At 39.8% G+C, this 18,611-nt stretch overlaps 2 protein-coding genes across 2 annotated transcripts; both read right to left on the minus strand.

Annotated features, from left to right (window-relative positions):
- Positions 1 to 7,320: 7,320 nt before the first annotated feature.
- LOC139497726 (uncharacterized) lies at positions 7,321 to 14,621 on the minus strand. Its single transcript, XM_071285960.1, has 2 exons — positions 14,341 to 14,621; positions 7,321 to 14,135 (listed from the first exon to the last, which is right to left on the minus strand). Exon 2 carries the CDS (start codon positions 13,771 to 13,773, stop codon positions 7,321 to 7,323), a length of 6,453 nt encoding a protein of 2,150 aa, XP_071142061.1. The 5' UTR covers positions 13,774 to 14,135; positions 14,341 to 14,621.
- Positions 14,622 to 14,672: 51 nt separating this feature from the next.
- LOC139497727 (uncharacterized) lies at positions 14,673 to 18,608 on the minus strand. The gene has a single exon (XM_071285961.1). It carries the CDS (start codon positions 18,606 to 18,608, stop codon positions 14,673 to 14,675), a length of 3,936 nt encoding a protein of 1,311 aa, XP_071142062.1.
- Positions 18,609 to 18,611: the final 3 nt, after the last annotated feature.

Consider the following 18,611-nt stretch of genomic DNA (forward strand, 5'->3'; position numbering starts at 1 on the left):
TGTATACACAGTTCTCAGTGCGGTAAACATAGCAATTAATATCATGAATGAATGAATGAATCACAACTGAATTAATGTGTAAAATTCTTTGGTATTATCAGTCTAAATAGTACTAAAGACATCATACGATACGCAATGATACGCAGAAAAGTAAAACTTATTCACTTGATCATAAATACTAAGCGTGATGCCTAGTTAAATGTGAGCTCAGGATTATTATGCCTGTTCACTAGCTACACATTACTTTACATAACATGACTTTACATAATCATTTAAGTACGCCGGTGTTTTGTTTATTCTTCCTGACGTCCTGAGTTGTGTTGCTGGTTCTTCTCCTTTTTTTTCTTCATTTACAATTGTCAGTGGTATTTTAACTTGCTTATAAAACGAAGAATTTCGAGTGATCGTGTGTCCATTATCTCTTTTAGCTGTTAACATTGTACCTTTCCTTTCAACTATTTTGTATGGATTTGAGTTATACGGAGTTGAAAGTTTGTTTTGTTTGTCTTGCTTGACCAATACAGTGTCACCAATTTGTAAATTTGACGGTTCGGCATTTCTTCTTGTATCTGCATAGTCCTTCATTTTATCCTTTTTCCTCTCGTCAGTTTCTCGAATTTCTTTGTCGTCATATTTTTGTGTTAAAGTTAGTAATTTGGTTTTGATATTTTTCCCAAATAAAAGTTTTGCTGGTGAAACTTCCGTTGTGGCGTGTTTTGTCGCTCTATAATTACGGAGGAATGTAAACATTTCCTGTTTCCAATTTTGATGTTGCGTGTGTGCTGCTCTGATTGATTTTCCAATGCTTCGCATAAATCGTTCGCACTCTGCATTGCTCTGAGGCCATAATGGTGTTATTTTTCTATGCGTAAATCCCATATTTGTCGCAAAGTCTCTGAATTCTTTTCCTTGCCACGGGCTTCCATTATCGGTTTTTACTATATTCAGTATTCCAAATGTTGAAAATACTTTGTCAAGTAGTGGTATAACCGCTTTTGCAGAAATTGTTGTTAGTGTTTCTACAACTGGATATCGTGAATACTCATCCATTATCACCATGAGATAATGTCCACTAGGAAATGGTCCACAGAAATCCATGCTAAGATATGTCCATGGTGCCTCTGGTAGTTCTGACATAGCTAACGGTTCAAAAGTTTTCTTTGGCGTAGCTGCTAAACATGGAATACAAGCTTTACATGTATCTTCTACACGTTTATCTATACCAGCAAAATAAACTTTTTCCCTTAGTAACTGTTTTGTTCGCACAATTCCCTGATGACCTTCGTGTGCCAATGTTATAACTCGGTCTGTAAGTTTGTGCGGAATGACAATTCTATTATCATGCATCAATATTTCTCCTTTGTCTGTGTTCACTGTCGTTAATTCGTTCTTTAAACGAGCAAATGTATCAAGAGATTTATTGTCATATGAATTTTCCCAGTTTCCCGATTTCACGGCCTTGATAACATACTGAATATTCATATCGGCTTCGGACTCTAATGCAATTTCTTCAATTGTCATTGCTTTCGGTATTGCGTTCTCTGATATATAATTCACGAATTCTTCTGCTACCTCGGAATGATCCGTTCGATTTGCTTCGTTAATATTCGGATGTCTTGACATGTAGTCTGCGGCATTTGATTTTCCTGATTTGTACTTAACATCGAAATTATACGTTTGCAGTCTTAATCTCCATCTTTGAATTCTCGCTGGCGGTTTCGATTTTGGATTGTTGAAAATACATTCCAGTGGTTGATGATCGGTAACGAGTGTAAATTTGTGTCCGTACAGGTAAAGATGAAAGTGTTCTATAGCCCAAACTATGGCTAGTCCTTCTCGCTCTGTCTGACTATATCGTTTTTCTACATCACTAAGCGCACGGCTTGCGTATGCGTTAACTCTGCCATCCTGAGTAAGTAACGCACCAACACCTACTGGACTTGCATCAACTATAAGAACAGTGGCCTTTCTTGGATCAAAATAAGCCATTATCCTATTGTTCATTAATTCCTGTTTAAGTGCATCAAACGATTGTTGTTGTTCTGAAGTCCATGTCCATGTCACTCCTTGCTTAGTTAAACGTCTTAATGGTTCGGTTATTGTAGAATATTCTGGTATAAATCTTCCAACGTAGTTAGTCATCGCTAAAAAACTACGTACTTCCGATATGTCACTCGGCATATTGGTGTTACGAATTGCTTCAACTTTTCTCGGATCTGCTGATATTCCTTTTGAACTGAATATATGTCCATAAAATTCCAAGCTGTCTTTATTAAATTCGCATTTCTTTTTGTTAAGTGTTAAACCTTTTTCGTTTATACGTTGAAATAAGGCTGTCAGTCGTGTATCATGTTCGTCTTGAGATGCTCCAAACACAATTATGTCATCGGAGATATTTCTCACCCCGTTAAGACCTTCTTATGCTGTACTCAGCGTATTCTGGAATATTTCAGCAGCAGACGTGACTCCAAAGCTTAGACGCTTGTATCTTCTTAGTCCAACATGTGTTGTGAAAGTAGTAATATTTCGTGACTCTTGTGTAAGTTCTAACTGATGGTACCCGTTTAAAAGGTCCATTTTGGAAAATACCTTTGCTCCATTAAGGTCAACTATTAGATCATCTATAGTTGGAGTTATTTGTCTCTCTCGTTGTATTGCCTGATTTGGTAGTCTCATATCTACGCATATTCTTATTTCACCTGGACTTTTAGGTTTGGGTGCTACAACTATAGGCGATACCCAGGGAGTTGGTCCATGTACCCTTTCTATAATGTCTAACCGCTCTAACCTTTCAAGTTCAGTTTCTACCTGTTTCCTTATATGAAACGGTATCCTTCTATGTGGCTGGACTATAGGTTTTACGGTTTTGTCAACATGAATTTTCACTTGCGTTTCTTTAAGTTTGCCCAGTCCATGAAATATATCTTTATATTGTTCACACAATTGTTCGTGTTTGTTCCCTGTTGAGAGCCTCGATATTTGCGGGATTATCTGTAGTTCTAATGACGTATCATAACACAGTAAATTACCGCTTGTCCCTTTCGAAACATAAACAGTTGCACGTGTTAGCTTATTTCTCGTTTCAATTACAGTGTCAAACTTTTCCACGAATTCTAAGTTTTGATGAGATCCATATGCGAAAACTTTGGTCTTTGTAGCTATCAATTTTGGTTTTATCTTCATCCTGTTGTAGGTATCCTCATCAATTACATTGATACTTGATCCAGTGTCGAGAAGAACGTTGATGTCCGATTCATTGATTTTGACACAAATTCTTGGTTGTTCGCGTTTGATAGAATTCACGGTTCCTTTTAGCGATTCTGCCTGTAGTCCGAAAACATATTCATCATCTGAACTACTATCTATCTTTGTTTGACATTCGAAATTGTTTTCAAAATCTGAATTCTCTAGCGTATTGACAGATTGTTTAGTATGATTATTTCTTTTTGACCTACACATCTTCTCAAAGTGATTAGGCTTCTTACAAAAGTTGCAGGATTTTCCTTGAGCAGGACATTTCCCTCGGTGTGGAAATTCACCTCCACAATTCCTACATTTGTTGTTTCGATTCACACGTTGGTCATTCACACGTTGTTCCGGACGTAAATATCTTGGTTGATTTTTCCGAAAATTTCTCTTCTTGTGTAAAGCGTTGGTCTCAAGTTTCTCTTCTTTGTTCTCGATTTCGTTTGCTTGTCTTTCAGATAGTTCCAGAGCTCTTGCTGATGATAACAATTGTTCCAAAGTCATAAAATAGCTACTAATTGCTAGAGAGGTAATAAAGTCGTCTGCACAGTTTCATGGTTTTAATACAACTGATAAACTAATACAAGTTACACACATGATAAGACGCGATTATAACGGTCTGCATCTGTTAAAGTAATTAAGTTCTGTAGTGACCTTAGATAAACAATTTCAAAACATTACAAGAGTGAATTCTTTTTCAAAGGCCTCATCTATCGCGGAAGAATTAGATAATTCCTAGAAACACGGTCCATCTTCTCATTAGGACATGTACAGAGGCGGAAATCAAAATTGAAACTTATCTTTGACCTGTAATATTATTTTATATCTGAAAATAGAAATGTATGTTTCTGACAACAACATAGTAATGTTAAAGAAAAATATATGAATTGGTGATTGGAGATTATATTATTCTAAGTCGACATATATTTAAGAACGTGTTTCGCCGATTTTATGTGATATCTATACAAATGTGCATCTCTTTTGAAAGAAGTACTTCACTATTTCAGAAAATAAAACAGATACATGCATTTTTTTTCGATTTTCAGTTACAGTCGAAATTATTAACCCTCTCCCACCTGAAACGATCCTTGTCTCGCTTGATGTTACCTCCCTCTATACTAACATCCCCCATGACGATGGTATTGAAGCCTGTATGGAAGTCCGGAACTCTCGTAACACCTTACATCCACCAACTGAATGTCTCATCCAGCTTCTAACTTTGGTATTAAAATGCAATAACTTCACATTCAATGTGAACACGTCCTCCAAGTTAATGGAACAACAATGGGAACAAAGATGGTCCCGTCTTATGCCAATATTTTTATGGGGAAATTAGAACAGAAAATTCTCAATTCATCTCTTCATCAACCCCTCTCTTGGTTCCGATTTATTGACGATATTGACATGAAGTGGGACAATACTGAACAAGAACTCAATTTGTTCATTCATCATGCCAACGATGCCCATCCCTCAATCAAATTCACATATGAAATCTCTGACTCTAAGATCTCATTTCTTGACACTACAACGAAATTGAGGGATGAAAACATATCTACTGATCTGTATTGCAAGCCTACAGACAAACATTAATATCTATCGCCGTTGAGTTGTCATCCCAAACACTGCACCAAGAGTATTCCTTACAGCCAGGCCATACGAATAAAAAGGATTTGCTCCACCAACGATATTGCAAAAAAACGTTTACAAGAACTTCGTGGTCACCTTAAACATCGGGGCTACAAAAGAAAAGACATTGATAAGGGTTTTTCTCGTGTTAACAACATCAGCCGAGATGAGCTTTTACAATATAAAGACAAAAAGGTCAACAAGAGGGTGCCTTTTGTGTTGACTTATCATTCAAAATTTGACAACTTATCTCACCTAATCCGCGAAAATTGGAAAGAGATCGAAAAACATCATAAACTATCCAAGATCTTTCCCGAGCCACCTGTACTGGCTTTCCGTAGGCCCAAAAGCCTTAAAGACTTGCTGGTGAGAGCTGACTTATCCTCTCAAGCAGGCTCTTCATCTGGGGGCTCTTGCAAGGGTTGCGGAAATAAACGATGTCTGACTTGCAAGCAAATACTGGATACCCAGACTTTTAACAGTCACTCCACTGGTACAGAATACACCATATTTTGCAATGTTAATTGCAAGACTTCAAATGTTGTGTATCTCTTACAGTGTAAATGTGGTAAACTGTATGTTGGCGAGTCAGAACAGCCGTTTCACAAACGAATGAACGGTCATCGTAGCGACTACCAATGCAAGCCAGACCTCCCTCTCAGTCGACATTTGAGATCCCCTGGCCACACTAAGGCAGATCTCAATCGACTGACCATTAAAATCATTGACCACACCTATGCTTGGTCTAAGGAGGAAAGACTCGCTCGGGAAAGGTTTTGGATAAGGAAATTAACAACTTTGGCACCAAATGAGATAAATGAAAAGATGTAGTTCAACTCCATGTAGCGCTTCACATTTAGGTTATATTACTCATTATTACAGTTTCTGTTTCTATTTTTTAACTTTTCTCATCCATTAAATAAACTTCTTGTAGATACCCAATTAAATTGCCTAATTTTTTGAGGGATGTATAAGTACCAAGCCACGTTCTTCTAGTTATACCTATTCAAAACTTATTATTTCGTTTTAACAGCTGTTTGTTCGCGATGTTTAAATAATCAGAGTCTGTTGCAGCGACTTTACTCTATCAATTTAAAATATTTATAAATTTAGATCGTTCAGTGATGTCTATTTGGTAATTTTATTGACGTAATCATTCTTGTACCATCATAATTGTCGTTCCCGTTAAAGTTTTAGAATTGTGCTAGTTCATATCATACATTATTATTTGTATTTAAAGCATATATTTGAACTCTCTGTTGTCATAAGCTATTTAACCTATTTCATGTTTAATATTTTTTTAGAATGGTGCAAGCGTCTTAACTGATGTTCGGTTTGACTTTTTTATTGTATAAATTTCAAGATTGTAACAGTTTAATCTAAGAAGACTTTAAGATGATTCATTTAACATTAGAATCTCACTGAGGAAGGATATCTGTTATCCGAAATATTTATAAATAATTACATTTATAGTCACCTTTTTTTGTATTTGGAGTTGTTGTGTACACTCTTTTAGACGTTTATATATATATAATATATATATAATAATTATACATGAAGACTGTTGTTTCTTATTTGTGTTTGTAACTATGTATTGTTTATTATATTTGTAAAATAATAATATTATAATGCTATTATATTATGCTCGTGTGAGCCCAGTTTATGGAAATTCTTCTTCTTCTTCTTCTTCTTCTTCTTCTTCTTCTTCTTCTTCTTCTTCTTCTTCTTCTTCTTCATCATTTAATGTTTATACTAGACAAAGAAACAAATAAAAAGAACCAGTTTTAATTTTGTTATAATCTCAATTGTAATGGCCTGACCATTAAGTATAACCGACGATTGGGCTCAAGGAGAAAAGACTATCAGGTGCTGATACTTTAATTATGAACCAATCTGACATATGGTAAAAAGCTGAAAAACAAATAAAATACAATTTTACAATGTGTTCAATTAATGTTATTAAAACGAAATGTCAAAGGTAATAGATAGCACAGTCCGTTGAATCCGAGAAAATGTTTCAAGAGCAGTTAAATTTCCAGTGTTTCACGGAGAGAATGTTCAAATATGTATAGAGTAATTTGAAGGCTTCAAAAACAATGTTGTAAAGTTAACTCACTCTGTGGTTAGCCACGAATTGTGTCCTAGATGACGTTTGTCCTTTGAAAAGTTCTCCAGAACTGGTATGACCTTGCAATGTTCGGTTTGAGATCCGTGTGAGCAGGGGAAAGGTAGCGATGATACGATGTTTTAATGTTCTTATAAGGTTAAAGATGAATAATCCTCCTAGACTGGAACACATAAATAGATTAAGAATATAATCAAACGAACTGTATAAATTACGGAACGGTGTAACAGAATACTCCCCGTCTGATGTCTATCTGATATCACTATTCCATAAGTATTCCACATGTAAATGTCACTATATAAATCCAAAATATATACAAATAATTACACAGAGTTGTTCTCTACGAGAAGAATGTCCACGATAGGGCGTGTGTAGGTTGTGGCTTTCTCATTAACGATTACTCGCACTTCTGCTTTTCGGACATGTTCGTCTGAACTTTTAAATGAGTTCACTATGATTCCAACGGGCCATTGGGTACGGCAAATGTTTTTGTCCTTTAGAAGAATGACGTCTCCTTCGATGAAATCACGGCGATCTTCGGTCCATTTTCGTCGTTGTTGTAGTAACGGCAGGTACTCTTTCCTCCATCGGGACCAGAAAACACTGGCAAGAGCCTGTACTCGTCTCCATTCGGCAAGACATAGATCTCGTTTATCGAATTCTCCGAGATGATCTGAGGTGAATACGTAGTCGGTTTTCTGTGTCAATAACATAGCCGGAGTTAATATTAACGGATTTTCTGGATCTGTTGATACCGGTACCAGAGGTCTAGAGTTCACTATTGCTGAAACTTCTGCCATTAGTGTGTTGAGCACGTCATGCGTAAGGCTTCTTCCGGCTGTATTTAGAAGCATAGAATCAAGAATTCTCCTGGTGATACCAATCATTCTTTCCCAGGCTCCACCCATGTGGGACGAATGCGGTGGATTGAAGATCCAAGTTGTACCAGAATTGTACAGAAAGTTCTTGAAGGGTCCATCTTCGACGTTGATTGAGTCAATCTTTAGATCGTCGATTGCGCCAATAAAGTTTGTTCCACGGTCAGATCGGAAAATCTTAACTTGACCTCTTATAGCGGCGAATCTTCTAACGGCGTTTATGAAGGCTGAAGAGCTCATTTCCTCGATTAGTTCGATGTGAACAGCTCTAGTCACTAAGCATGTGAAAAGAATTGCCCAACGTTTTGAGTTTGCGTATCCACCACGTGTTTTACGTGAAACAATTGTCCAGGGTCCAAATGTGTCTATTCCAACGTTGGTAAATGGAGGTGACGGTTCAAGACGGTCCTCTGGCAAATCAGACATAATTTGACACTCAGTTTTTCCTCTAAGTTTGCGGCAAGTCACACATTTGTGAATGAGAGAAGAAATCAAGCGTTTAGCTCCGACGATCCAGAATCCTGCGGAACGAATCGCTCCATCTGTGAAGTGGCGACCTTGATGTTTTATCTTGTCATGGTAGTGTCGGACTAATAATGTCGCTATATGATGGCGTCCAGGGACGATCAATGGTTTCTTTTCACGGAGGTTTAAGTCAGATTTGGCAATACGGCCTCCTACTCGTAATAGTCCTCGTTCGTCCAAAAACGGATTAAGGTTAGCTATCGGGCTCCGCTTATGAATTTGTTCCTGACGTTTAATGCAATCTATTTCATCTCCGTAAACTTCAAATTGAGCAGATATTAAAATGAAATTTTCGGCATTCGAGAATCCTTCAAGAGAATTCACTGGTGCTGCTTGTTTTGACCCGTGTAAACGGGAGAAACGTTCTAAAAAGGCTATCGCTCGCACAAGTGATGTCCAGTTTGAGAATCTGTTGAATCTTTCAGTTCCGATACCTTTATGTTCAAGTGTGGCAAATGTTTTTGCAACATTAACAGTTGCACGTATTTCTCCATCTTCGTCTGGGTCTATTAGCTGATATATGTTCTCAGAATTCTTTTGTTCTGAGAAAAGAAGTTGTCTTGGTCCTAATAACCATTCGCTGCTATGAATTTCGTGAGCAGGTACAGACCTTGTTCCCGAGTCTGCGGGATTACGGTTAGTTGGTACATAATTCCATTGACTTGGAGAGCTAAATTTCCTTATTTTCTCTACTCTATTGGCGACATAGATAAAGAACCTTCTTGTCTCGTTACTGATGTAGCCTAGGACTACTTTACTGTCTGTGTAGAATTTTACGGTGTCTATATGTAAATCTAAATTATCCATGATGGTCTGTGTTATCTCGACTGCTAATACTGCAGCAGATAGTTCAAGGCGTGGAATAGTATGACCACTTGTTGGTGCAACTTTAGCTTTCCCAAGAATGAAACCTATGTTTGGTTCACCACTACTGTCGGTCGTGCGTAGATATGCAACAGCTGCTATGGCTTTTTCTGATGCATCAGAGAAGACGTGCAACTCCTTTGTGGCTGTTTTGCTGAGATACGGTACGTAGGTACGTGGAATGCGTAATGTTTCGATAGCAATTAGAGTATCTTTCCAAGATTTCCACTCCGCTTCTGTTTCATCAGAGAGAGGTTGGTCCCAATCGACGGTTTCTGATACTAGTTTCCTTAATAGTAGTTTCCCTCTAATAATCACAGGAGCCAAAAATCCAAGAGGATCGTAGAGACTGTTTATCGTCGATAAAATTCCTCTCCGAGTTATTGGTTTGTTTTCAGATGATAATTGAAATAAGAAATTGTCAGTGTTTACATCCCAACTGAGTCCAAGGCTACGTTGTAAGGGTTTACTGTCGCATTCTAAGTCTAGATCTTTAAGATTTGAAGCCAAATCACTGGCATGAAATGCAGACATAACTTCCGCACAATTAGAGGCAAACTTGTGAAGGCGTAAGTTTCCATATTTTGCTAATGCTTGCTGTGTGTCCTTCATGAGCTTAACAGCTTCCTCTTTGGTAGGACATGACGTAAGACCGTCGTCAACGTAGAAGTCTCTTGTAACAAAGCTAGTCACGTGACTGCCGAACTCTTGTTCTGATGCCTGAGCTGCTTTTCTGAGTCCAAGCGTAGCAACGGCAGGTGACGGACTATTTCCAAAAACATGAACTCTCATGCGGAACTCGACAAGGTTCTCTTGTAGGTCGTTGTTTTTATGCCATAAAAATCTCAGATAATTTCGGTGGTCTTTTCTCACTACAAAGCAGTGAAACATGTGTTGAACGTCTGCAGTTACTGCGACCATTTCTTTCCGGAAACGCAGCAGTACTCCCAAGAGATCATTGGTCAAGTCTGGACCTGTTAGCAGGACGCTGTTGAGTGAAACGCCATTACATTTGGCGGAAGAATCAAACACACCCCTAATCTGATCGGGTTTCTTCGGGTGATAAACACCAAACAATGGTAAATACCAGCACTCTTCATGTTCGCCCAACGGTGGTGCGAGCTCTGCATGATTATTATCTAAGATTTTACTCATAAACGTAAGAAAATGTTCCCGCTTTACTGGGTTTCTATTCAGACTGGCGTCTAACATGTTAGCACGATGAAGAGCCTGTGGTTTGTTGCTTGGCAATGGCTGTCTTGGCACTCGGAACGGTAACGGTGCTACCCAACTTCCTTCCGAGTCTCTGACAAATTCGTTGTCCATCTGTTTCATGAACATTTTGTCTTCATATGACATTCCAGGCTTATCATCGTCCATTGTTTTTTCAAAGAATGGCGATTGTAAATCTTTCTTAACGGGGTCTGTGTAGTTTTCCCGAATGTCAAATTTGCTTGTACATGGTTGAAACGTTGAAGGTTGTCCTGTAGGTAAAATGTTAGTTATTTTGACATTTAACTCAAGAGGCACATGCTGCTTGTTAATGCAAGTTTCTCCTATCACTACCCAACCCAGTTTCAATTGTTGTGCATATGGAGTTCTGGGTGGTCCTATGCGCTGGTCAAGGACATGGTGTGCCTCTATAAGGTCTCTGCCAATTAAGAGGAGAATTTGGCAATTTTCCTCTATTGGTGGAATGCTAGCCCTAAGTTCTCTTAAATGAGGGTGATGCATTGTAACTTCAGGAGTAGGTATTTCGTCCCTATTATTGGGAACATGATCACATTCAATCAGTACAGGAAGATCAAACTTGTCATTACCATTGATTGATTCCATGACGAAACCTCTTCCTCTTTTCCCGGAAGTGACTACTTTGCCGGAGCATGTTGATAGAGTATAGTTCTCCGGTTTATCTTTTACGTCGAAAAGATTGAAGAATTCAGGTGATGCTAGTGACCGGTTGCTTTGGTCATCAATGATGGCGTACATGCGAATAACTTTGTACTGGTTATCTTTGTGATAAACGTTCACAGGAAGTATTTTAGCACACGATTTCCCGCTATATGTATCTTTGCAGATCTCAGTACAGATAGAGTTAACTGAGGTTGACTTAGTTTCAGCCGATTCTGTAGGCTCCCCGCCGTAGGCTTGCTTAGGTATGCTTGACTGAGAACTTGCAGGTTGCTGTGGTCTAGTGATGTGTAGTGCGGTAGTGTGTTGTTTACTTCCACATTCTTTACAACTTATGCGTGCGTTGCATTCCCGGCTTCTGTGTTTGGTAGAATCACAACACTTGTAACAGACATTGTTTTCTTTCAAAAGACCTTTGCGTTCCTCTATTGACTTGGCTCGGAACGCTCGACATTCATTTAAGGAATGCCTTGTATTGTGCAGAATACAAAGACCTTGTTTGCTGGCGTCTCCAGATTGCTGCTCAACCGCTGTTTTATGAGTACCAACTTTAGTCTTGGGGTAAGACGTGAACCTTGGCGCAGCACCTTTTGTATTTGGTGTGACTTTTGACCCAAAGATTAATCCAGGATCGTTTTTAATTCTACTGATTTCACTGATGAAAGCAGATAACTCTGTAAAGGGAGGAAAGGCAACGCCGTGGTTAGATTTGTATCTAGACGCCCTTGTAATCCACTTTTCCTGAAGTCCATATGGTAGTTTTTCAATGACAGGGTTTATTCCGGTCGGTGAATCAAAATAAGCTAGCAGACATCCCAGCTTGGGATTTTCCTTGTGGTATTCTATTTCTGATAGAATGTCAGATAGTTCATAAAGACGTGCGTTGTCCTTATTCGTCAATGTTGGGAATTTGTCAAGTTTACTCCTGAGAGAGGCTTCCAACATTTCTGGTGCACCATACCGCTCGTCAAGCCTTTTCCATAATCTTTGTATACCTATTGTAGGATTATTGGCGTTCGACGCTCTTATGCTTATGGCATGTTTAGCAGATTCTGGACCGAGCCACTTGATCAATAAATCAATCTGTTCCGAGTCAGATACTTGTAACTCGTCCGTCACGTTTTTAAAGCTTGCTTTCCATGTATGGAAGGATTCTGCCCGATCGTTAAAGCTTGTTAATCGGGAGAAAAGCAGGTCCTTGCGCAAGAGAAATCTAGTAATCTCCGATGTTGAGTTGATTTGTTGCTGGTGTGCAACAGGGATCTCTTCTATTACGCCTTGTTTTTGGTGTGAAACAGGGATCTCTTCTATGACGTCTTGTTTTGTGCGTAAGACAGGGATCGCTTCTTTAACACCCTGTTTTTGGTGTTCAGCAGGGATCTCATCTGAAAGGCCTAGTTTTTGTATGCCGGTTACTAATCCCAGATCTGGGATAGAGGTAACTTCCGGTGACTTAGTATCGGAAGGCAAGACAGCAGATGTCTGTGACAGTAAGTTCAGTGCCACGGATGGCACGAACGCTGGTGCTTCGTGACTCAGCTCGATCTTAACAGGAATTTGTTTTTTCTTTTGAGGTCCCGTTACTTCCTTTACAACAGTTGATACAGGAAGTTTATTGACGAAATCTTGCACACGCTGGAGCGGGTCTTCCTTTTCATCAGGAAGATCGCTAAATGCTTGGCTGCCGTCGTATTCTAGGACACGAGCCTCGGCTTCTGCGGCTGCAGCTTCTCTTTGAGCTTCTAGAATGTTCATAGCAGCTTTAATTTCGGCCTTTTCCCGTGTTGCACGTGCAGCCTCCTGTTCCATTAAAGTTTTCCTGCGTATGGCCTCACGTTTCATTTCAGCTCTCTGGTGTGCAGCCTCAGCATTTCTACTTGTGGCTTCTTGATCTGCTCTGATGGCTTCTTGTTCTGCCTCGGCCTTTATTTCATTTTGCTTGAAAAGAGTCTGTTCTTCTATCATTGCCTCCTGCTTTAGGAGCAATGCCTGTTTTTCAGCAAAGGCTATCTGAGTTCTGGCAGCCTCTGCTTTAGCACGCTTCTTCCGTGCAAGACTTGAAATGTCAGAGACGTGGGAGCTCCCACTGTGTGAGGATTTCTTGCCTCTAGATGTCTTTGTTTTTGTAGATTTAGCCTTCGTAAGAGCGAGGCGATGCTCGTGTAGTTTTTCCATAACTAGCTCCACTTTGGACAGACGTAAATCCAAAGAGAGTTTACATGCATCAATTTCTTTTTGACTCTCCAATGTTCGGGTCCTTTTCAGAAAGTCTAGGTATTCATCTGTGAGCCTACGATAATTATTACAGGCTTTAACAAGTTTGTCCTGGACTGTTAGGAGTTGCTGGAGATCGTTAGGAGGCGTTGTTACTTCCAATAACTGGGATTCAATGTCTGCCCAGAGAGCCTCTAGTTCCTGACAGAACTTGTCACGTTTTTCAGTGAAAGCTCCTTGTCCTTTTTCCGTGAGGTCACGTACTCGCCTAGCCTCGGGAGTATCATCTGACTGTGATGTATTAGACGGATTTTCTAATAGTTCAAGGACATCTCCTTCTTGGGGCTGAATCTCTTCTTGTTGTTCCACATGACTGGGATCCATATTGACTCAACTTTGTTAGGTTGCTGTCGAGTTCACACAAGAGTTTACACTGTCAGTGTAAAGGTATGTACGTATGTACGTTGCTACGTTGTCGTTCCTTGTCTGGATATGTAAAGACAGGTTGTCGTCAATTTACTTGTACGTCAAGGGATGACGCGTACATGCAGGGCTCAACAGGTAGGTAGTTATATAGCTGTATAACTAACGTGGAGTGGCGTTATCTGTGAGACACAACAGGCAAGTTGTAGACTTTTTACTGTAATGGCCTGACCATTAAGTATAACCGACGATTGGGCTCAAGGAGAAAAGACTATCAGGTGCTGATACTTTAATTATGAACCAATCTGACATATGGTAAAAAGCTGAAAAACAAATAAAATACAATTTTACAATGTGTTCAATTAATGTTATTAAAACGAAATGTCAAAGGTAATAGATAGCACAGTCCGTTGAATCCGAGAAAATGTTTCAAGAGCAGTTAAATTTCCAGTGTTTCACGGAGAGAATGTTCAAATATGTATAGAGTAATTTGAAGGCTTCAAAAACAATGTTGTAAAGTTAACTCACTCTGTGGTTAGCCACGAATTGTGTCCTAGATGACGTTTGTCCTTTGAAAAGTTCTCCAGAACTGGTATGACCTTGCAATGTTCGGTTTGAGATCCGTGTGAGCAGGGGAAAGGTAGCGATGATACGATGTTTTAATGTTCTTATAAGGTTAAAGATGAATAATCCTCCTAGACTGGAACACATAAATAGATTAAGAATATAATCAAACGAACTGTATAAATTACGGAACGGTGTAACAGAATACTCCCCGTCTGATGTCTATCTGATATCACTATTCCATAAGTATTCCACATGTAAATGTCACTATATAAATCCAAAATATATACAAATAATTACACAGAGTTGTTCTCTACGAGAAGAATCATGTCCACGATAGGGCGTGTGTAGGTTGTGGCTTTCTCATTAACGATTACTCGCACTTCTGCTTTTCGGACATGTTCGTCTGAACTTTTAAATGAGTTCACTATGATTCCAACGGGCCATTGGGTACGGCAAATGTTTTTGTCCTTTAGAAGAATGACGTCTCCTTCGATGAGATCACGGCGATCTTCGGTCCATTTTCGTCGTTGTTGTAGTAACGGCAGGTACTCTTTCCTCCATCGGGACCAGAAAACACTGGCAAGAGCCTGTACTCGTCTCCATTCGGCAAGACATAGATCTCGTTTATCGAATTCTCCGAGATGATCTGAGGTGAATACGTAGTCGGTTTTCTGTGTCAATAACATAGCCGGAGTTAATATTAACGGATTTTCTGGATCTGTTGATACCGGTACCAGAGGTCTAGAGTTCACTATTGCTGAAACTTCTGCCATTAGTGTGTTGAGCACGTCATGCGTAAGGCTTCTTCCGGCTGTATTTAGAAGCATAGAATCAAGAATTCTCCTGGTGATACCAATCATTCTTTCCCAGGCTCCACCCATGTGGGACGAATGCGGTGGATTGAAGATCCAAGTTGTACCAGAATTGTACAGAAAGTTCTTGAAGGGTCCATCTTCGACGTTGATTGAGTCAATCTTTAGATCGTCGATTGCGCCAATAAAGTTTGTTCCACGGTCAGATCGGAAAATCTTAACTTGACCTCTTATAGCGGCGAATCTTCTAACGGCGTTTATGAAGGCTGAAGAGCTCATTTCCTCGATTAGTTCGATGTGAACAGCTCTAGTCACTAAGCATGTGAAAAGAATTGCCCAACGTTTTGAGTTTGCGTATCCACCACGTGTTTTACGTGAAACAATTGTCCAGGGTCCAAATGTGTCTATTCCAACGTTGGTAAATGGAGGTGACGGTTCAAGACGGTCCTCTGGCAAATCAGACATAATTTGACACTCAGTTTTTCCTCTAAGTTTGCGGCAAGTCACACATTTGTGAATGAGAGAAGAAATCAAGCGTTTAGCTCCGACGATCCAGAATCCTGCGGAACGAATCGCTCCATCTGTGAAGTGGCGACCTTGATGTTTTATCTTGTCATGGTAGTGTCGGACTAATAATGTCGCTATATGATGGCGTCCAGGGACGATCAATGGTTTCTTTTCACGGAGGTTTAAGTCAGATTTGGCAATACGGCCTCCTACTCGTAATAGTCCTCGTTCGTCCAAAAACGGATTAAGGTTAGCTATCGGGCTCCGCTTATGAATTTGTTCCTGACGTTTAATGCAATCTATTTCATCTCCGTAAACTTCAAATTGAGCAGATATTAAAATGAAATTTTCGGCATTCGAGAATCCTTCAAGAGAATTCACTGGTGCTGCTTGTTTTGACCCGTGTAAACGGGAGAAACGTTCTAAAAAGGCTATCGCTCGCACAAGTGATGTCCAGTTTGAGAATCTGTTGAATCTTTCAGTTCCGATACCTTTATGTTCAAGTGTGGCAAATGTTTTTGCAACATTAACAGTTGCACGTATTTCTCCATCTTCGTCTGGGTCTATTAGCTGATATATGTTCTCAGAATTCTTTTGTTCTGAGAAAAGAAGTTGTCTTGGTCCTAATAACCATTCGCTGCTATGAATTTCGTGAGCAGGTACAGACCTTGTTCCCGAGTCTGCGGGATTACGGTTAGTTGGTACATAATTCCATTGACTTGGAGAGCTAAATTTCCTTATTTTCTCTACTCTATTGGCGACATAGATAAAGAACCTTCTTGTCTCGTTACTGATGTAGCCTAGGACTACTTTACTGTCTGTGTAGAATTTTACGGTGTCTATATGTAAATCTAAATTATCCATGATGGTCTGTGTTATCTCGACTGCTAATACTGCAGCAGATAGTTCAAGGCGTGGAATAGTATGACCACTTGTTGGTGCAACTTTAGCTTTCCCAAGAATGAAACCTATGTTTGGTTCACCACTACTGTCGGTCGTGCGTAGATATGCAACAGCTGCTATGGCTTTTTCTGATGCATCAGAGAAGACGTGCAACTCCTCTGTGGCTGTTTTGCTGAGATACGGTACGTAGGTACGTGGAATGCGTAATGTTTCGATAGCAATTAGAGTATCTTTCCAAGATTTCCACTCCGCTTCTGTTTCATCAGAGAGAGGTTGGTCCCAATCGACGGTTTCTGATACTATTTTCCTTAATAGTAGTTTCCCTCTAATAATCACAGGAGCCAAAAATCCAAGAGGATCGTAGAGACTGTTTATCGTCGATAAAATTCCTCTCCGAGTTATTGGTTTGTTTTCAGATGATAATTGAAATAAGAAATTGTCAGTGTTTACATCCCAACTGAGTCCAAGGCTACGTTGTAAGGGTTTACTGTCGCATTCTAAGTCTAGATCTTTAAGATTTGAAGCCAAATCACTGGCATGAAATGCAGACATAACTTCCGCACAATTAGAGGCAAACTTGTGAAGGCGTAAGTTTCCATATTTTGCTAATGCTTGCTGTGTGTCCTTCATGAGCTTAACAGCTTCCTCTTTGGTAGGACATGACGTAAGACCGTCGTCAACGTAGAAGTCTCTTGTAACAAAGCTAGTCACGTGACTGCCGAACTCTTGTTCTGATGCCTGAGCTGCTTTTCTGAGTCCAAGCGTAGCAACGGCAGGTGACGGACTATTTCCAAAAACATGAACTCTCATGCGGAACTCGACAAGGTTCTCTTGTAGGTCGTTGTTTTTATGCCATAAAAATCTCAGATAATTTCGGTGGTCTTTTCTCACTACAAAGCAGTGAAACATGTGTTGAACGTCTGCAGTTACTGCGACCATTTCTTTCCGGAAACGCAGCAGTACTCCCAAGAGATCATTGGTCAAGTCTGGACCTGTTAGCAGGACGCTGTTGAGTGAAACGCCATTACATTTGGCGGAAGAATCAAACACACCCCTAATCTGATCGGGTTTCTTCGGGTGATAAACACCAAACAATGGTAAATACCAGCACTCTTCATGTTCGCCCAACGGTGGTGCGAGCTCTGCATGATTATTATCTAAGATTTTACTCATAAACGTAAGAAAATGTTCCCGCTTTACTGGGTTTCTATTCAGACTGGCGTCTAACATGTTAGCACGATGAAGAGCCTGTGGTTTGTTGCTTGGCAATGGCTGTCTTGGCACTCGGAACGGTAACGGTGCTACCCAACTTCCTTCCGAGTCTCTGACAAATTCGTTGTCCATCTGTTTCATGAACATTTTGTCTTCATATGACATTCCAGGCTTATCATCGTCCATTGTTTTTTCAAAGAATGGCGATTGTAAATCTTTCTTAACGGGGTCTGTGTAGTTTTCCCGAATGTCAAATTTGCTTGTACATGGTTGAAACGTTGAAGGTTGTCCTGTAGGTAAAATGTTAGTTATTTTGACATTTAACTCAAGAGGCACATGCTGCTTGTTAATGCAAGTTTCTCCTATCACTACCCAACCCAGTTTCAATTGTTGTGCATATGGAGTTCTGGGTGGTCCTATGCGCTGGTCAAGGACATGGTGTGCCTCTATAAGGTCTCTGCCAATTAAGAGGAGAATTTGGCAATTTTCCTCTATTGGTGGAATGCTAGCCCTAAGTTCTCTTAAATGAGGGTGATGCATTGTAACTTCAGGAGTAGGTATTTCGTCCCTATTATTGGGAACATGATCACATTCAATCAGTACAGGAAGATCAAACTTGTCATTACCATTGATTGATTCCATGACGAAACCTCTTCCTCTTTTCCCGGAAGTGACTACTTTGCCGGAGCATGTTGATAGAGTATAGTTCTCCGGTTTATCTTTTACGTCGAAAAGATTGAAGAATTCAGGTGATGCTAGTGACCGGTTGCTTTGGTCATCAATGATGGCGTACATGCG

The sequence above is a fragment of the Mytilus edulis genome, chromosome 12 (genome assembly GCF_963676685.1).
Source record: "Mytilus edulis chromosome 12, xbMytEdul2.2, whole genome shotgun sequence".
Taxonomy (NCBI): domain Eukaryota; kingdom Metazoa; phylum Mollusca; class Bivalvia; order Mytilida; family Mytilidae; genus Mytilus; species Mytilus edulis.

Coding starts and splice junctions, on each gene's coding strand:
- LOC139497726 (XM_071285960.1), bottom strand. CDS start 13,773: ATGGATCCCAGTCATGTGGAACAACAAGAAGAGATTCAGCCCCAAGAA.
- LOC139497727 (XM_071285961.1), bottom strand. CDS start 18,608: ATGTACGCCATCATTGATGACCAAAGCAACCGGTCACTAGCATCACCT.